The sequence below is a fragment of the Lates calcarifer genome, linkage group LG3, assembly GCF_001640805.2.
Source record: "Lates calcarifer isolate ASB-BC8 linkage group LG3, TLL_Latcal_v3, whole genome shotgun sequence".
Lineage (NCBI taxonomy): Eukaryota > Metazoa > Chordata > Actinopteri > Centropomidae > Lates > Lates calcarifer.
Genome location: NC_066835.1, coordinates 1,562,200 through 1,582,814, shown reverse-complemented (window position 1 = coordinate 1,582,814; position 20,615 = coordinate 1,562,200). Strand labels below are relative to the sequence as shown.

Below are 20,615 nucleotides of genomic sequence, written 5' to 3'. Positions count from 1 at the left end.
TTCATGCTGTGACTTTTATTAGAAGATCAATGTCTCATGTTTGCACATGAAACGTGAAGCAGCAGCTGGTTAGCTTAGCTTAGCACAGAAGAAACGGGAAACAGCTGCACTGGTTCTTTCCAAACCTAACGAGGTCCATTCACCAGCACTTGTAAAGTACGCAAATTCATATTGTATATTTTGTTTGTTTAATCCATACACTGGTTCCAACTAAGAAATAGTCCAACCCACTGTAAAACATGTCACATGATAAAAATTCACATGATGTAAGGACAGATAGAAATGAAACATTAGATCCCCACAGACAGCAGCATGATGGAAAGCAAGAGCCGGCCTTGTTAATCTTCTGTGCGAATGTGTTTGAATCATCTGTCAAAGCATATTTAGAATGGTATAACCAGTGATGTGCAAAAGAAAAGGGAAGAGTTGAAAGTCTCATGTCTCTTAGATCACAAGTACAAACAAAATGAAGGTGGTGCTTGGCACAAAGTCGATGGAGATCATAATCATAGGTTGTGATCTAAAATATTTTCTTTCCCTGAACCTAACCAAGTAGTTACTGAGCCGAAGCCCGATCAAACTTCAACCACAAAAGCACAGTGGTCTTATTGATTATAACATCAGATCAGAAAATGCTCATGGTGTTCTGGAGTTCGTTAAGTATTTTGTCATTTAATTCAGATTCTATAATATAGATTACAGAATCTTTCAGAAATTCCAATAAAGATATCATGGTAAATGAAAACCAATATAAAATAATGTATAAAATTGATTATACCAGAGATAAAGTTCACAAATATCAAGGAATTTATTTAAAATACACAAATAATAGTGAGGCCACAATCTCTCCTCATTTTCACTTTTTACACACTGTAAATTTTATATTTTTTTATATCTATGCTATGAATATGAATGTTTCGACAATTCCATGTGGATTGTGGATATGGACATCTGTTCAATCAGTGATGATTTAGACAGCATGAGTTTCAAGGTGTCAACTTAATCTGATCAGATTCATTGTGATCTTATATTTGCATTTGAATCCTCTTTTCCCTCTGATTGTCTTTATTATTATTGTGTATAACATTATCCCTTTGATTGTTCTATCATTCATTTTGTATATGTTTTTGTGATTCGTTGACTTGATAATGTGTTACTTGTGTGATAACTGTCCTCTGTACACAAGAAGAACCAGCCCAGCGAGCTGAATGACTTCCGACTGGTGGCACTCACTTCACACCTAATAAAGACGTTGGAGCGGCTCTTCCTCAGCCTCCTCAGACCCCAGGTGAAACACGCCCAGGACCGCCTGCAGTTTGCTTACCAGCAAGGTGTTGGTGTGGAGGATGCCATCTTCTACCTGCTACACTGAGCCCACTCCCATCTGGATAAAGGAAGCGGCACAGTGAGGATTCTCTTCTTGGACTTCTCCAGTGCCTTTAATACCATCCAGCCTCCTATGCTTCAGGACAAACTGAGCAGGATGGGAAGTGGACCCCTACCTGGTGGACTGGATCTCTGACTACCCCTCTTCTCTTCACCCTGTACACCTCAGACTTCTGTTACAACTCGGAGCTGTGTCACATACAGAAGTACGCTGATGACACAGCCATCGTTGGGTGCATCAGGGATGACAGAGAGGAGGAGTATCAGAGACAAGTGGGGAACTTTGCTGCATGGTGCCACACTAACCACCTACAGCTCAACACTTCTAAGATGAAGGAGCTGGTCATTGACTTTAGGAGGTCCAGACCAAGACCGCGACCAGTCCTGTTAGAGGGAGCTGAGGTGGAGGCTGTGGACTCTTACAAATACCTCGGGCTGTGGTTGGACAATAAACTGGACTGGACAACACACACCAGCCACCTGTATGGGAAGACACAAAGCAGGCTGTACTTCCTAAGGAGACTACGGTCTTTCAATGTCTGCAGCAAACTGCTGTGGATGTTCTACCAGTCTGTGGTTGCCAGCGTCCTCTTTTACACTGTGGTGTGCTGGGGGGGGCAGCATGTCTAAGAAGGACACGTACAGACTGGAGAAACTGATCAGGCGGGCCGGCTCTGTGGTCAGCATGAAGCTGGACTCTCTGGTGACGGTGGCAGAGATGAGGACACTGGACAAACTGCTGGATATTATGGACAATGCCAGCCACCCTCTGCGCACTGTCATCAGCAACCAGAGGAGCCTGTTCAGCGAGACACTGCTGTAGTCCCCCCTTAATGTGCAATAACCCACCTGGACACTCAATAACCTCATCCACCGCCAGCCATACAGTTCAGCATATTTATATTTATTTATCTTAATGCCATATACAGTCCAGTATACTCAGTATATTTATCATAATTCACTCTTATTCTATTCTATTTATATTCTGTGTCGTTTGCAAACTGTCCTGTGTGCTGTGTCTGTCTGTATAAGCTGCTGGAAACTTAATTTCCCTGAGGGAGTCATCCCAAAGGGATCAATAAAGTCTGTCTAAGTCTAAGTCTCTAAGGTTAGTTTGCATTATACTACTTAGCAAGGTTTGTACAGTGAAACCCAAAACATTTGCTGCCTCTAAAATTCAAATCAATGCTCAATGCGGATGTTGGTTGGGCACCTTTATAGATAGTATGGGTCAGCTTTTAGTTGCACTATATTTCACAGTCAGGTTTGTTGTCCAGTGCCCAGTTAATTATTGTGACTGGTTGAAAAAGCTCCAGTCCCTTTCTTTAATGTCTCTCCAAAATTGCCACTTGAGTATTTTGAGCTTTGTGTGTGTGTGGGTGGAGCTAACAAATTGGTTCACATTGGGATTTCAGGAGTGGCTTCGTTTATTACTACATCCCACAGGTGTCCTGCCTGCATGCAAATCATTAAGAAGATGAGATGATCATATTTCTGTGTGCATGTATTTAGTTAATGCATGATAAGGCAGCAGACAAACTGATACATCAAAACATCCCCACAAACAGCACAAAAGATAAACGAGAGTAGGTGTGACACTAATATCCTCCCATAATGGCAGTAACTCAGAGCCAAACCAATGCTGGGAATTTTCTTGGTAAACTAATAAATGAATAACATTGATATTATTATAAATGTAGTTATAAACTGGGTAGGATATCGGTAGAAATGTAATTAACCAGCTTGGTTGGGCCAGTAGAGGTGTGTGGTTGTGCTCAACTCTGTTCAGATCACAGACACAGTCAAAAACACATATGACTGCCAGATCTGCCCAGGGTTCTAAAGTGCAAACTTTGGAAAGAGAATCATCTTTAACCAGCACTCAGCCTAGAACTGGACCCATTCTGACACAAGTCCAGCAGCCAGCTGTACTGGAATTGCTGCTGTTGAGCAGTTTCATACTATTTCACTGACAGACAGTTGGCAACCCTGTCTCCGACACGGGATGGTTGATAAGTTTGTGGCCTAAGGTAGGAGGAGATAAGTTAAATAGCTCTCCTTATATGTACATGCAGTGCTTTGAGCTAGATACATGCTCACAGCATGTTGTGAGCTGGCATGTTGTGTTGTTGTTGTGATGATGGAGCACCTAACTGCCATCAGCCACAGTTCAGGTGTTCTCAGGCTGTTCTTTGAAAAAAGAAATCACAAAGGCATACCTGAATGTGGTCACAAAAATGTGTGTAATGCAGATCCCAGTGTTTATTGCACAATAGAACATGGAACATTGACTCACAAAAGTTATGTGCTACTGGCACATTACAATGCCACAATCCATTCATCACACCTCGGAATATTCACTTTCATGCCCCATTAACTAGGAGCAATGCTTATGCTGAAGAAAAAACTACTGTTGCACTTGACACTGACATTAGTGTATAAAGAAGTCTGTCAAACTACATTACCTGATAAGATCAATGAAATGCAAGCTGGGGGGCACTGAAGTACACTGTCCATGAAACCAGTTTGAGACTTTTGCTTTGCTCGTGATATGGTGCATTATCCTGCTACCTCTAAAATGGTAGCATATGTACAAAATAGGAAAACCAAAGTCTATATTAAGTACAATTTGATTATTTAATTGAACTCAAAACAAACTTCCATAATCTTGTCTTTTCAGTTCACATCACAAACTGCATTGCCCTAAGGGGTCATCATAAAAAATAATAATAATAAAAATAATGCTGATATGACCTATTCCAAATGAAGGTTTTTTTTGTAATTATGCTATCACCAGGGGTGTAGCCAGACCCCTTTTACTGGGCAAGTGCCCCAGTGTAAATGAGCTGTGCCTTGGTATAAATGCCACGATTCATTCTCAACAACAATAAATATTTATCATTGCATTAATTCAGATAATTACGGGAAAAGAATAGATATAGGTGTAGCAAGAATGTTGACTCTAAATAGAAGCTGTAGCCCACCTGTGACACTGTGCACAGTTTGAGGTCTGGTCACCTGACACAACAACAGCAGTGTTTTTTCCTACCATTGTCTTGACAGGGCGGCCCGCGAATTCGTCAACACACAGGGCCGGAAGGGCCGCAGAGGAGACAGGTTGACAACTCGCCAGGTTAAGTGCAAGTGTTACAAGTCTGTAAAATGGCGGGGTAGCGGTGGGGGGCCTGTGCCCCAGTAGAGCTTTCTGCCTAGCAACGCCCCTGGCCATCACTCTTCTCAGTTGTCAAGAGCCTAAATTCCTTTAATTACAGTTGACCACATATGCGTCCTGGTAATAAATAATCAAAGTGTAGGGCTTAGCACTGTCGCCTCAAAACAAGAAGGTTCCGACTTCGAATATAATGTATTTAGTTTTAGCTTTTTTCTGCCGAGCTACTGCTCCAGTGCAGTAGGTGGCGATAATGCGCTTGTTAGTTAGTTAGTTTGTCACTTTAAGAAGAAGGTTGATTTCCGGGATAAACAAGGGCATGTGTTAAATAACTATCCTTGTGAGCAGTGGTGTCTGTCTACAGCCTCAAACACCGTAATATGTGTCGCTGTTAACAGGACATTGTAAGTTTTAAAGGTACAGAGTTAGAAACTAGTGTTATTATTCAATGGCGGCCTCTGCTCATGTCTCCAAAGTCCGCTCACTGTACAAGAGGATTCTGGTCCTGCATCGGTTCCTGCCAATAGAATTAAAAGCCCTCGGTGACCAGTATGTGAAAGACGAGTTCAGAAGACATAAAGGTGCATCAGCCGAGGAGGCAGAGAGCTTCATGACAGAGTGGAAGGTAAAGCGTTTTTCACGCTCAAACAAATCCCATCAAAAATCCCTCGAGTTGAAATATACAGTAAATGATATAACACAGCATTTAAAAACATTCAAAACTCTTTTATCTGAGTGTGACGGAAAGTAAACACAGATTGTTAGCAGCTACGAATAACACATCATGTCGAAATCACAAAATTATTATGTGTAAAGTTAAAGCAAGCTGTATATTTTATGAATATTACACAGCACACCTATTTTATTATCTTCCAGCTTCATCCTGACTTGTTACCAGGTTCAGCCTTCCACTGGGGTGGCAGCTGAAATTATTAGAATAAAGTAATGATTTAAACCACAGCTAAGCAGCAGCAGCAGCAGCCCCATTGCATTAACTTTTAAAGTACCCATCGCGTTTTTACTCACACCTTGCAGAATGTAAATCACCACTTTCTAAAACCTTGAAAATTCTCAGAAAAAGTGTCCTCAGTGGTAGATCTGCCCTGACTGGGTGCCCAGTCAAGTTTCCCTTGTGCAGCAAAGGTGGTATACTGTCCACATTCCGAGGTACACTGTTTCACATAGGTGAATGCCTTAAATAATAGGTGGTGGTCTTTAAAAAGGTTGCTCACCCCAGTATAAAACATGCCAGCATGCTTTGCTGCTGTCTGCAGCCAACATGCTTTGGTTTGTACTGTCATCAGTAGTGTTATCTCTGAGGGTTTATGCATCACTACTGTAATGTCAGCCCATCACCACATGATGGCAGAGCAGCCTCAGTTACCGGTAAAGTGACATTAAAGGACTGATGGGGGTGAGACGTCTATAAACTCCGTAATTAGGGTTGGGTTGTATTTACCCCAACTGAACAAGGTCACACAAGGTCAAATGTTGTAACTGCTGTTGTTAAACCAGAGGCAGTCTAGAGGTGACACATTAGGTTTTAGCCTGAAAAAAAGTACTTGGCATCCTCAGGGAGGGGTTTGTGGGAAAATGAAACTGTTATCACTCTGTGGTAAAGACAGTCAGATCTCTAGGAATTTAACTCTTGACTTGAAAGCCCCACCCATCCTGGGTATGGATTATAATTGATGCCAGAGCTCCTTACTAATCAGATGGGTGTCAGCACTTTGAAATGAGCAGAGGATTGAGCCTACTGCTGATTCTGACCTACAGTATATGTCATCTTTGGCCAGCAAGTTCTGCTTTTTCATAATTAATATAATGCTCAAAATTTACATTATACTTTCCTAACCTAACCCCACTTTGTAACTGGCACAGTGTCAGCAAGAGCCCTCTATGATTTTACATGGCCTGAGTAATAAGTTGTTCTCAGATTACTTTAAGGAAGAATAAACCCATACAGTCAGAGTTACACTGATATGTGATGTATTGTAGTTTTGAACTTGCAGACTACCAATTATTAAACCAGGTCACCCCAGAGCCTTCTCTGAAAGCAATGTCAGAATTCACTGAGGATGACTGGCTGCGCATGTAGCCAAAGTACCTAGTCCCTGGCCAGCAAAATACCCAGAGTTATTGAGCTCCACTGCTCACCAGAGAGCAATTGAAAATAAATAGATCTAGTTGGATCTAGTTACTTGCAAATGTTGAAAGGTAATAATAAGATAAGATTCAGTTAATAATTCAGAGAAAATTCCGAATTGATAAGTGGAATTGAAACTGGATTTGAATATATAAAATGCTTTCAAACCGCAGCCTTAATTGAAGTTTTTTACAGTGTTCTTCTTGACATTATATATTGACATGACTTCAGGGAGTGTTTTAGACCCTTGTATGACTTGTGTGCACAGAACAGGTATATCTTAATTGACAGCATTCTGACTAACTGTGAACAGAGCAAGAACAGTCAACACGCTCATTTGAAAAGCATCTGACAATGTCAACCGCAGATGACGTCTTAATTTTTTAAGAATGAACCAATTTTCATTCTGTTTGGAATTGTTATTCCTGCCATTTTCCTTGTGTTCATTTGATCCGGTTTTAATCCCACCAGGACTTTAACATAAATCTCTGCTAAAAGCTGGTCTTGTCCTGGGAGCAGATCCACTTGCCTTTGTTTCATGTCAGTATGATGGTTTTAGTGTGTAAGAGAGAAGATCCTTTGGGGTCTGTAAACAAACTACATATACATTATATACATTGATAAATCTACAGCCTCTGTAGATTTATTAATATAAAATGATTTGAAAGTGCCACAGCAGAGTGCAGTGCCATTACACAGCTGTCCACCGTGTTTACCTTTATTAAATCATGTGTAATGACCCCAGGCTGCTACAAAGTAACCCAATACTACACAGTATGAGACTGGTCCATTATGACTTGGTATTCTAATTTTTAAGTGGGAGATTACAGCAGCTTATCAATCATTTGTGACACTGTCTCCTCTCTAACTTCCTTTTTAGCAAAAGCTGAATTTCATGTTTTATTCTTGAAATGGTGTAAATGCTGTTGTGTCACATTTTACGGCATGATGTGACCATTTCTGATGTGAGATAATGTAGAATTTAAAACTGAAATGGCATCGGATTGATGTGGTCATTTACATCAGGTGCTGTGAGGTGCTGTTGTGTTCAGTTCATGTCACTCTGCAATATCCAGACAACAATATAATTTCCTGGAGAAGCCTTGTTTCATTTGTTGAGCTGTTATTATCATGTCACTGATTGGCACAGCTGTTTTGGAGACCAATGATTTGCCAGGGTAACAGTGAATTTAATTATCACCACGCCCTCTGATTTATATTCCACCTCAGTAGCAGGTGTGCCAGGAGATACCCACACAGTCCATGCGCCCGGCGTTTCCAGCTTTGCTCTTGTTCTGCTTGCACTGATAAAATAGAGCCTATGTAACTACAGTGTACTGATTGTTAGGCTACGGAGACTGTAAAATTTCAAACATTCATTAATATAATTAATTTTAATATACTGATGGGGGATGGGCGACACAGTGGAGCAGCGGTTAGCATTATCGCCTCACAGCAAGAAGGTTCTGGGTGTTCGCCTGGGCTTTTTCCGTGTGAGTTTGCATGTTCTCCCTGTGCCTGCATGGGTTCTCTCCAGGTTCTCCTGCTTCCTCCCACAGTCCAAAGACATGCTGTGGTTATTGGGTGACTCTAAATTGCCCATTGGTGTGAATGTGAGTGTGAATGCTTGTTTGTCTATATATGTGGGCCTTACAATGGACTGGTGATCTGTCTAGGGTGTGCCCTGCCTCTCACCCTACGTCAGCTGGAATAGGCTCCAGCCCACCCACAACCCTTATGGATAAGCCATATAGATAATGGATGGATGGATGAACGATGGGGAATCAATAAATTTGCAACTCGTCCTCTAGTCCCCAAAATAATTTCAACCATGAGAGTGTGCCAGGTCTTTTTTTGTCATGATGGGGGAGAGCCAGTGTTTTCCAGCACAATTAAACACTGCTGGGGAATGGTAAATCACCCATCTGCAGGTAATTTCTCTAATGAAGTAGATGGTGATTGCAGCTGAAATCCTGAGAGGTCTCTTTGTCATTGCAGTAGCTGTAAAGCCAACAGGGAGGAGGCAGTCACTTTGATAATGCCTCACTATATCAAGTATGCACTGTTTTCAAACCCAGAGTCCATCTGAATTGGTCCCAGTCAGGGAACGAGTGGCTTTTCTCATATTTCATACTTTTTGCTGTATTTCAATTAAAAATTTTTAGGAAAACTTTTGGCCAAAACTACCAGAAGGCATTCATGTCTGGATTGGGTTGTAATTGTACAGATAAAAAAACAATAAGGTCATAAGACCCTCAGTCTTTGAGTGGGTATATGAGTTGGACTGCTGACCCTGAAAGTCTCATGGCAAGAGCTGTAATAGTTTTTAGTTTTAATGGACCCTGGTTACAAGCCATCAGAATCTATTTTGTTTTATCCTGAGCTGAAAAAAGGGTCTACAGGAAGAGTTGCAGAATTAAAGAATTTAAAACATATCTATGACAACCGTATTACATACTAGCCCATACTCTCAGTAGTATTAGTAAAATGTCCTTGAGGTAAAGATAAATCAAATATAGAAAAATCAGCCAGTATTAGCTTATTGCAGAAATCAGCATCAGTAGGTTAGCAGAGGTAAACTCAGCTTTGTAAAAAACCTTAAATCATGTATAAAAGCTATGAAGGTGACAGATTTTATGGCCTGCAGATGCTATGTACCAGTTACACAGAGCCTAACTGAGAGTGACAGACTGTGTAAAAATGTAAAGTGTTTACAAAATGTTACTTTAATCTCAGTATATCACACAGTACCATCACTATATAGCTGGCAACAATTTAATTTACTGTGTTGCAAAAATGCTCAAACTTGTATGGGGCACCACTGTCTGATTTTGAACAGAAATTGGGTGAGTACTAATTTTTGATATCAGGATGTAATATTAATATTCTATATTAATACTCACTGGTAATTTTATCAGTCTGACATTTGAGATTGTGATAAAAGGGTTCTATCTCCATTACAAAGAAACACACACAATGACTGGGTCTAAATGTGCATATATGGTTTATTAACTACAGGTCTACTAAAGTGAATATATTATTTTTTTCACATACATACGGAGTAAAGTCAGGCTGCCCAATAGCCATGCTTGACTGAGATTGACACACACACACTTGACACACTAACTTTTCTACTGTGTGACGTCACTCGTGATATAGCCAACCCGCGAGCTGGCTCACCCCTCATAAGCTAGACACATAAATGATCACTGATGGAACAGATAAAGGCACATCAATGGCATGGAAAACTAGCCGCAAACACAGGCGGCTGAAATGAGTTTCATCTGTGGAGTGTCTGGGCTTAGCCTTAGAGATAGGTTGAGGATCGCAGACATCTGGAGGGAGCTCAGAGTAGAGCTGAGGTGGTTCAGGCATCTGGTTAGGATGCTTCGTGGGCGGCTTCTTTTGGAGGTTTTCTGGGCAACCAATACCTCATGGTCATGGATCTTAGATAGATCATGATAGATCATGGAAGAAAAAAAGCTTCTCCGGAAACAATGCCAATGAGCTGCATATTGTTACATATAAATCTTGTTAACATTTTCTTAATGGCTTTCTGTGAGGGTGACTGTGGCAAAACATAGGCAGTCAGATAAGGTCATACAGGTGGCGTTGCACCACTTATTTCTGGTGTGCTCACTTGCTGAGTCTTCGCATGTGTTGCTGTATAGTTAGGTACTTGTTTTTGTAAAATCACCCTAATTTTTGTTGGTAATTTTGCGTTTGTGATGAAGAACCCAACATATTGCTTTTGTGTCATGATTATCCAATCAGCACTTCTTTGCTCAGTAGTGTCCTCTCCATTTTTATTTATCAGCCTAGTTTACTTATAGGTCAGTATGGCTGCAATAGATCAGGTTTATTATGAATATGAAGCACGCCTTCGGCTGGACCACAAGGCAGAGGTGGTTCTAGGAATTTTAAACTGGATTGACACAGGGTTGTGTAGAGTTGGCCACAATGTGTTGTTGGTCTGCACACACAGTGCAGTTTTCTATGTGCATTATATGTATTCACATTCTATTAATGACGACAATTTAATTTACTGTGTTGCAAAAATGCACAAAAATTACCAACAACAAAAAAAACAAATTGTATGGGGCACCACTGTCTGATTTTGAACAGAAATTGGGTGAGTACTAATTTTTGATATCAGGATTAATATTAATATTCTATATTAATACTCACTGGTAATTTTATCAGTCTGACATTTGAGATTGTGATAAAAGGGTTCCATCTCCATTACAAAGAAACACACACAATGACTGGGTCTAAATGTGCATATATGGTTTATTAACTACATCTACTAAAGTGAATATATTATTTTTTTAAATAGGAGTAAAAATAAAACAGAAATGTAAAGGTGATCAACTAACATGGTGCACTACCTGCAGATAAAATGAGCACAGTGATATTTTTAGATGTTTACAAATGAGACTGAAATTGGAATTTACTTATTTTAACCTCATATCATGAGCAGGTTATGAGGGTTTTAGCCTATTGTGTGCTGTCGTCTTGGCCCGGGACGAAGAGGCTGGAACCCTGAATGTTGAGTGGTTGGAGCAGGTGACTTTCTCCTGACTTGGGGTGGAACTCCCCAAAACTTCTGTAGGTTTTCTAGCAATGATGGAGTCCTGTCAGTACTCACCCTGTCGTTATGTGAGTCGGTAGGGTCACATGAGCCCAGGTGTGACGCGTTTGAGGGTCACACTTGATTCCTCACATTATTGTTAATGGCGTATCTCAGCTTAGCATTATAAATCTCAGATTTTTACCAAAGTACTTAAAAACATTTGATCAGTAAAATGATTTGCTTTACAAAATGTCAAGACAGTTATTTCATATAGTTTCAGACATAATGAGGAAGTGTGGGCTGGAATATGGAATGTGAAGGGAATATGATGGAATTTCAGGCCAGAGATCTGGTGCAGAGAAAGATAAAAGGGGGGAAGACAACCCGAGGTAGGACTGTAGGCCTGAGAGAGTCCAATCTGCATAGTTCTTTTCATGTTACCTTTTTCTTAAAAGTACAGTCGAATGTTGAAATACAGAAACAAAGTTGTGTGTGGGTAGAATGATGATTGGAGAGAACTTTGGTCCATTAGATTTGGTTCTTCTGAACTAGCCATTTGACCTTTGACCCTGGTTGTATGCTCCTCAGTGTGCTAATGGATAGCCTGATTTGGGAGGAGAGTTCTGTATCTGCTTCTTATCACTAGATGTTGCGGAGGCTGGGGAGCAGATCAGGGTTCAAGTTATAATTGTTGGTGACCCTGCTTTTACCTTACTGTGGTTTCTGGTACATGTTTATGTACCTCTCCCCTGCTATGAACTCTTTGATAACTTGATCATGGGTGCCAGGCTGACGTGAGGATGATGCCAGATGACGCTACAATTGCTACATTTGAACTAATGTTAAAAATGAAAATAAAAGTGACAGCCCTATATTGTATATGATGATAAGTAACAAGAAACTGCAGTGCAGAAACACCAAAGATATCTCTGAACACTGAACACTGTGCCTTCATTCTTGGCAGAGTGGGGCATTAAAACATTGATTTACAGGCACTCAAGTGGATTGTTAAAGGAATGGTTTGACATTTTGGGAAAAACAGTGTGTTCACTTTAATGGTGAGAGCTACACAAAAAGATCAGTACCACTCTCTTCTTAGTATGGTACGTATCAAGATTGGAGATGGGGAAACAGCTATCCTGGTTCTGTCAAACTGTAACAAAATCTGCCTACCAGCCTACCTCTAACACTGAATGTACACAGCATCTGAGTGTGTTGCATTCAGGCTGTGCTTTGGCTCAGTCACAGGCTTGTACACAGGAAATATGTCTGATCCTCAGCTGCCATATAGTTTCGTGTTGTTTTGCTGATGTTGTGATCATAAAATAATGATCTTGAAAATTATACTCTAACCCTACTGCTGGTCAACATTTACAGGCTGCAGTCAAATTACGTACTTGTTCAGTTGCCTAACAGAAACAATTAAATATGTAAATGAGAATAACTATATCGTGAATTCAGCTGCATTACAACAGTCCAACATAACAAAAAAAAAACAGTTAATTCAGACTTTTCTTAGTGATGTCCACAGTGGTCCAGGCACATACATTACCAGACAACATAAAAACCTAATTCCAACACACCATTACCATTTATACCAAACCACTGCATTAGTCAGTCAGTCAGTCATTAGTTGGAGAAAGAGGGTGACGATGCCCCCATTCGCAGGACATTGGTTTGATGAGTATGACAGTGATGTGAATCCTATGCTATGGCCTTCACAGTCACCAGATCCCAGCCCAACACCTATGGAGATTTTTTTTACTTACATGTTAGTGCTCTCCACCACCATCTTTAAAACACCAAATTGGGTGACATCTTTTGAAAGAGTGTTCCATCACTGCAGCTGAGTTCCATAGACTTCCATAGACTCCATAGACTAGTTTTGTTAGCTCATGGGTGTCCTTTAATTTGTCACTGATAATATGTATAGGATATATGATGTATTGTGTGTATATGACCTAAACTTTATACTATGGTATAATTTGAAGTATGGACAGTAGCAGTATATGTATATCACAGTATACTAATCTTTCTTAAAAACCAGTGTAACCAGTGTTGTCTGTTGATAGTCATATTGACATCATACCAGCAACATCACATAAAACTGACAACTGTCACTACAGTTTCAGTGTCTATGGTATATCTGAATATGTCACAGACATGAAAAAATATAAATCTAATCTTTTTAACCATTTTAGCAATTGCTTGTTTGTGTACAATATGTCACTACAGAAACTAAGTATAAGCTATAATTATATTATGTCAGTCAACACAACAGTAGGTGAAGGGCAGTAGTTTTCTGGTATACGCACATCTTACATCATCTAAATTTAACACAGCGAATACCAGCTCAACATTCCCAGGCAGTATTTCTTCTTCTTTCTAGCAGACTAGGTATGGTTTAAAGCATTGCTGCCACCCATTGGTGTAGTTACATCATTGCCACTTAAGATCTGTAAGGGCTCTACCAGTCATCCGGTATATTCAGATTCAATACGAGTGTACTTTCTACACTGTTTATAAGGATCTGCTTTATTTTAGCAGAAGAACATGCACATCTATTCACCTAGTCTTCCCCCATCCCTGGATGGAAAAGTAAAATGTACATGTGTAAATGGACTATTCCTTTGAGTTGTAACCTCCTATTTCAGGGAAGATATATCCCCTTGGCAAATGTTCAATGTAATTACATTATGTTCAGGAAAAAGCCTCTAAGATAAATGGCTTGTTATTGCTAACAGTGGGAGCGTTCCAAAAACCCAAGATGCTTTGTGAATGGGAAAACACCAGACATTGACTGTGTGTTCTTTGTTCAGATGATTGATAGCTTTTCAGAAGCGAAATACATGAGGGTGGCTGTGGAGCTACTCAGGATGATTCATATACACCACTAACAGCTTTGACTCATCACGCATGGGTTGAGATTACCTAGACAGTTCATTATCTTGGAAGGGGAGATCTGTTTGATTGGCCCTGTGTGATATCAGTGTTGTAAAATGAAAAACATAATTTCAAGCTAACTATACAGTAAACACTGCACTTAAATTTAGCTATTCAAACACTAATCATGATAGACATGACTAGAGAGTGATTAGTGCTGTTATTTCTTGTAGGAGTATCAGTGATACCAGCAGTAGTTTACCACTGCAGTCAGCATCAACAATCAAATTGCTTTTGTTTGTTACAGCATCTGTCTGATCTTAAAGGGAAAAGTGGAAAAAAAAAAAAAAGCTTGTCAAAGATTATTAGGTCCTATGCTTTTTTCATCAAAACTATTCAAGTTATGTGATAATTACAGAAGTTTGTAGTTTGTAGTTTTGCATTTCCCCTAATTACGTTTTAACAGTATATCCACAAAGGTAGCATTTATTTCATCTCAATCAGCTTCTTTGGGGGGATGATGGGGTTAGTTATTATAATTAGATATTTCTTTTTGCTATTGTGCTTTTGTGCTAACTGTTAATAGATAAAATTCATTTTAAATGTTTTAGATAAATATTACAGATTTGAAGTCAAGTTTTCAATATTGTTGAAAAGTCCCCAGTGCACTGTACTGGATCAGAACTTAAATTCAACAGTTCCATCAATTTGAGAATTAACCCACCATCACGCCATATGTTTTAAATTTAGAAGGAAAGCATTTTTGTCTGTCATTCATACTGAAGACATAACCTTTTAAAACAAACATTTTAAAATGGTTACCTAAAATAGTTGGACACCATAGTTTTTAGCAAACGTTTCTCACACTCACTTTGACTACTGTACTACTATACCTCAGTGGTATAATCCACATTTGGTGCTGTAGTGAGCATTTGGGGCAGCAGGACAGTGTGACTGGGATTGAGTCAGAACAAACTACAGTCTGTGTGTTCATGGTAAAAACAACAGTGTGGCTCATTGATGTGTTTTTAACAGTTTTTGGCCAACAATAGAGCTCTGTGGCACAGAGAATTGGGATTTGGCTACACACAGTTCTTGTAAGAATTAATTGTTTCATTTAATTGCTTCATTGTTGGTTTGACTGTGCACACTGGGGTTTGTTCACAGAAAAAAAAAATGCAGTGCACATACATTTGGGACCATAAGTTCCACCATTCACACTGTCTGATGTATTAAATGAATCTGAAAGTGGAAAATTGGGTGGAAAACCAGGTGCTAAATGCTGCTGCTATTCCTGTCTGTGTTTAAAATGGTCTGTGTGTCCCCACCTCCCCTACAGGGATACAAGGACACCCTGCAGACTCAGATACTGGAGTCAGCAGGGGAGCAGCTCAGCTCAGTCAAGTTTGGAGTCAACCTGTCAGAGGGGAAACTCAGTGACTTCCACGACGAACAGATCGGCCAATTGTATGAACTCATGCTGGAGTCCACCAAACCCAACAGACAATTTGACATCCAGGAGGACAGCAAATGAAACGCCCAGCTACAGAGATGAACTCCGACAACAAAAAACAGAAGGTGCTGTGATTCAGACCACTATTACCTCTGAGTGCTTCAGATGAAGATTGCTACTCAAAGACAGAGTAGGGGCTTTTAGGAATATTTGATTTTATTAAAGTGCTGTGTAATATCTCTGTGTTCCTGTGCTTGTCTCTTATGCTGTGTTAAAAAAAAGTTCATCATGCTCTGACAGGTGCATTAAGGTGACACTAATTAGTTTCTTTTGTTAACCTTTTCCATATGAATACAGTTGTGAGGGAAAGTCACTGAGATGTGTCCTCCCTGCAGATGCTCACATCAGCAATGCCTCTTTCAGGCTCAGTGGTGACGGAGCCATTGTTGGGCTGAAGCCCTCATTATCCCTGTGTGTTGAGGGGGGAAGATGGGGGTTTTAGAGCGGTTATAAAAGTCAACTCATGGTTGTTGATGCACCATTTCCCCCCCCCACAGACTTCAGACATCACAGTGATTTATCTGGAAATAAACAATAATCAGTCATGCACCGCATAAATGTACCAACAACAGCCAAGAATCCTTCATCTGTTCCAAATAAAAAGCTGCTTTGAACTTCTCCTTCCTACTGACTTGTACTGTTCCTTAGATGTTGTTATTGTTGTCCTTTGAAATTTTCAGAGAATATGCCATGTCTACTGTTCTTTGAAAGGCCTGGCAGCCATAGAGGCTAGTACTGGTCTCATGAAAATTCTAATTTAATTTTTTTTTCCCCAATTCTTGCATAATGCATTCTGGTTGTTAACAACTGAATGGACAGAATGCTTTTCTTTGTTGCAGATATGTTCTGTAATTAAATCAGTTTTAAGACACATTCAGTCATTAACATCTGACCCAGTAACATTACTATATTCTAAGTGTTTGTTACACTAGCAAAAGTCAGCTGGGTTAACTACAGCAGTACCTTTATATAAACAATCAATCACATGACTAATTGGATACGAAAGATGTCGCTTGTAGTGACCCTGCAAAATTATGATCTGATTCTGCAGTTCCCCTCAGCTCAGCATTTTATCCGCTTTTAGCTCATGGTTTAGTTTTTTTTCCTCCTGTAAATGAACTGTTTGGTCAACCTCATTTCCAGCAGTGACAGGAAACTGTTTTCTGTTGGAGAACAGCAGGTCAGCATGGTGGAATATTTAAGGGGACTTTTTTCACAAGTTGGTAGAGACCACAAGTTAAAAGAGAATACTTGGACTTAAATTTGCTAGGTGGCCATAATCAGGACTGGTTACTGATTCTGGACTCTCTTAATTGTTATTTCCTTTTTTCTCATGAAGTATTTTCCAATTAAATCAATTTATTTTTTCTAATATTCTAAATTGTGCATTGTTTACTAGCTTGCTGTCTTCTTCAGACTAGTAAACATGTTGGTGCATCACGACACTTCTCTGCCAACACCAGCTGCAGATTAGTTGAATGGCGTTACATAAGTGGCAAAATGCAAACAAAATTGGGGCCATTCATGAAAACACTGTTCCATGATGTTAATAGCCTGTTTACATATCCAACAAACATGAAGAAACATAATCATTCAGTCCTAGTTGTTACACACTTCCTTCAAGTAAAGTTTTCTGAAGCCTTCCTCAGATCCGTGCCTCGACACATTTACCAGTGACTTTTACCAAGTTGTAGTAGGCTACAGTCCATTACCTGTGTCAGACAATCAGAAAGGCTCAGAGACACATAAAACACCCTTCTTTCCATTCTTTCCAGAGCTCTAGAGAGAAGTGTAAGAGGAGATGTAAAACTAGAATTAAGATTGTTTTTGGTACTTAAAACCACAAACAACACAACTTCAAATAAAACATGGGAAAAGTGTAAAATATGGCACCTGTAAAGGGCAGCAGGGTGTCTTATCTCTTCTTATCACACTGTACAGATTGAACTGGTTTGAAAGCTACAACCAAAACAAAATAAATTAAAAAAATCTTCAGCTTAACTGCAGAGAAAATAATGGACCAATTTTTAATTAATATTTACAGTAGAGCCTACTGTATGTGCTGGTATCCAATCTTTTAATTAAATCAGTGATTAATATCAGCTGTGAGAAATAATAAGCAAGGTGATGCTTTCAGTAATTGTTTAACATGACCTCCATCACTTCCCTATGGCTCTTGGTAATGAGCAGCACCATATGTCATCAAGTGGCTGCTTATAGAGTGAGGGAGGCAGGATCCACAGGGTGAAGAGGAAGAAAACAGAACACATTTCACCTACAGACAATATGAAAACTCCATTCCACAAAACCTCAAAACATTTTCTTCTATACTTGATCTTTAATTGTACAATTGTACAGAGCTTTGTACAGAGGATATGAGCACACATTACAAAGAATTCTGGATACATTCTGTTTACTAAACAGTGAAGTGTTCATTGTTGTTGTTCACCTGCTTCACATGGCCCTTGAAGAGTCATTTTCAGAAAAGCCCGCTTGAGTAATGAAGCAACTGGGTTTCACTCAGGGAGACAGTTAACAAGGGCTTGTTGAAAGACTATTGGAAGACACTGAAAGCTCTTCCTGAGAAACCTTTAGGCTGCAATGATCTTCAGTGCTATGGTGCTAGGAGGAGTAAACAACATATTGATTATTTATTATTATTATTTTAAAAATTTAACACAGTGACCATAACCTTTGACCTTTGACCACCAAATTCTAATCAGTTCATTATTGAGTCCAAGTAAATGTTTGTGCCAAATTTGCAGGGATTCGCTCAAAATATTGCTGCGATGTTGCATTGACAAAGCGAGGCAGGTAGATTAACAAGAAAAGAGCTAGAAGCATAGCACATCAGCAAATAGTGGACAGCACAATGATCAGGCAGGGACTGAGTGTGGGTGCAGGGTTCTTGTAGTGATGGGGCAATTGCTTGATGGCAGGCAGATAAACTAAACTCTCATAGCATCCTGCACAGTGACGTCACTTTAATTTACCACCAAGTGCAATAGATGTATGCCCATGTGTGTATATAGATATATGTACAGTGGTGGAAAAATGTTTTCGGACACCCCATGTATTTGTGAAACATTGCATTAAGAATCACTCTTAGGTCTTCATGTGCAATTTCTTTGTAGTACAGTCACAGCCAAAATACTAAACAAATCCTAAAAAAGCCACTAAAAACTTAAAATTGATTGGTTCCATAAAAATACATAAGAAATTTTGAGTATTGTGTCATTTTGGTACCAGTGATTCACTAATGAAGGTCATGCTTTTTATTAAAAGACTATTTTTGTTGCCAATTTTTGTACAGTGCAGATGCAGTCCTTCAGCAGTTGGATACACTCTCCACCCACACTGTACGTGGCTGACTTTTAGATCATGGCTTAAGGTCCTACAAGGCTGTCAAGAAGCCCCTGATCAATGAGAGACAGAGGTTAGCCCAGCGTCATTTCCAGCTTCATCCTCCTCCTGATAATGTGAGGGTACGCAGAAGGCCAGGCCAAGCTTTATCTGCAGCATGTACAGTACCTACTGTCAAGCATGGTGGAGACAGTATCATGGTTTGGGGATGCATGAGTGCTGCTGGTGTTGGTCATCTCACTGTCTGTGATGGAACATTGAACTCTGCCAGGTATTGTGCCATTCTCAAAACCCACATGCTCCCTTCTGCACGTGCACTGTTCCATCGAGGTCAAAACTGGATGTTTCAACAAGATAATGCCCCTCGCCACACATCCAGGGCCAGGAGAACTTGGCTGCAGGAGCACTGTATCCAGGTCTTACTGTGACCAGCTCAATCCCTGGACATGAGCCCCACTGAAAATCTGTGGTAGATTATCAAAAGGTCTGTTTCAAAGCTGTAAACCAAAGAATGTAGAAGAATTAAAAGCAGTAATTCAAGAAGAATGGGACCAGATTACCCCTCAACAGTGTGAAAGGCTCGTGGGGAACATGCCAGCCAGGATTAGAGCTCTACTGTGTGCTAATGGCAGGACTACTAAATATTAATGTCATAGTTTATTTATTTTTTGTTCAGCTTTGAACACATTCTCTGTTATTTGATGACTTTGATACCGACAATGTTGAGAACTGACATATTGAAACTGTCAAGAATTTAGTTTTGTTAGTTTTCTTGTAAACAATAAACAAAAAAATATCATTTGTATTTGTGTTAGCTTTCTGTTACTATCCCTTGTGTTAGCGGGTCGGTTTTGACCCATGTCTTAAATCAGCTATGAAATCTCCTTAAAAAAATCATTTATCATCCAATTTGTTTCTTACCTCTCTGTTACCTTGTTTATGTTCCTTACCCATCAAAAGATGTTTTTAATATTTTTGATGTGGCCCCCTGGGCCTCTCATTTGACAGCATACCCCCTCATTTTCAATTTCAAAAAAATGGTAAAATGAACTAAGAATTATAATAAGTAAAAGCTGTTATGTTACCTGACTATTACTGTGGGGTATTAGAACACATCTCTTAGTATGTGTTTTATTGTTGTTGTTTTTTCTAATATTATGAATTATAGCAACATTTAAACAGATAAATGCAGAACAAGTAATGATACAAAATGTAGATTTGCAAGGTCAAACAAACAATAATCATTCAAGTAAATCAAACCAATAGAAATCAAGTACTAGTTCCAAAAAAATCTCTGTTCGCAAGAACATGCATGTGTATCTGTGTGTGTTTAGATGCATGAGTGGCAAAACGTGACACTTTCAGTGTGTTCTTTGCAGAGATATTTTTTGCAGTAGAAGCACGATGTGTTTGTCTTTCTGTCCTTGTTGCTAGGACAGACCTGGCACCTCTTTCTTTTAGAATCAGGTGGCCTTACTGGGGTTGTGGCTGTGGCTGTGCTGGTTAATGTTGAGGCAGGGCTGGCTGTGGAGGATGCTGGCACTGATGATCTTTGTGATGTGGATGGTGTTGATGGAGTGCT

General features: G+C 39.7%; 1 protein-coding gene across 1 annotated transcript; it reads left to right on the top strand.

The window, feature by feature from the left end:
• The first annotated feature begins 4,842 nt into the window (after window positions 1-4,842).
• sdhaf3 (succinate dehydrogenase complex assembly factor 3) lies at window positions 4,843-16,297 on the top strand. The gene is made up of 2 exons (XM_018695243.2): window positions 4,843-5,180; window positions 15,497-16,297. The coding sequence occupies exons 1-2, from the start codon at window positions 5,004-5,006 to the stop codon at window positions 15,689-15,691; spliced, it is 372 nt and encodes a 123-aa protein (XP_018550759.1). The 5' UTR covers window positions 4,843-5,003; the 3' UTR covers window positions 15,692-16,297.
• Window positions 16,298-20,615: the final 4,318 nt, after the last annotated feature.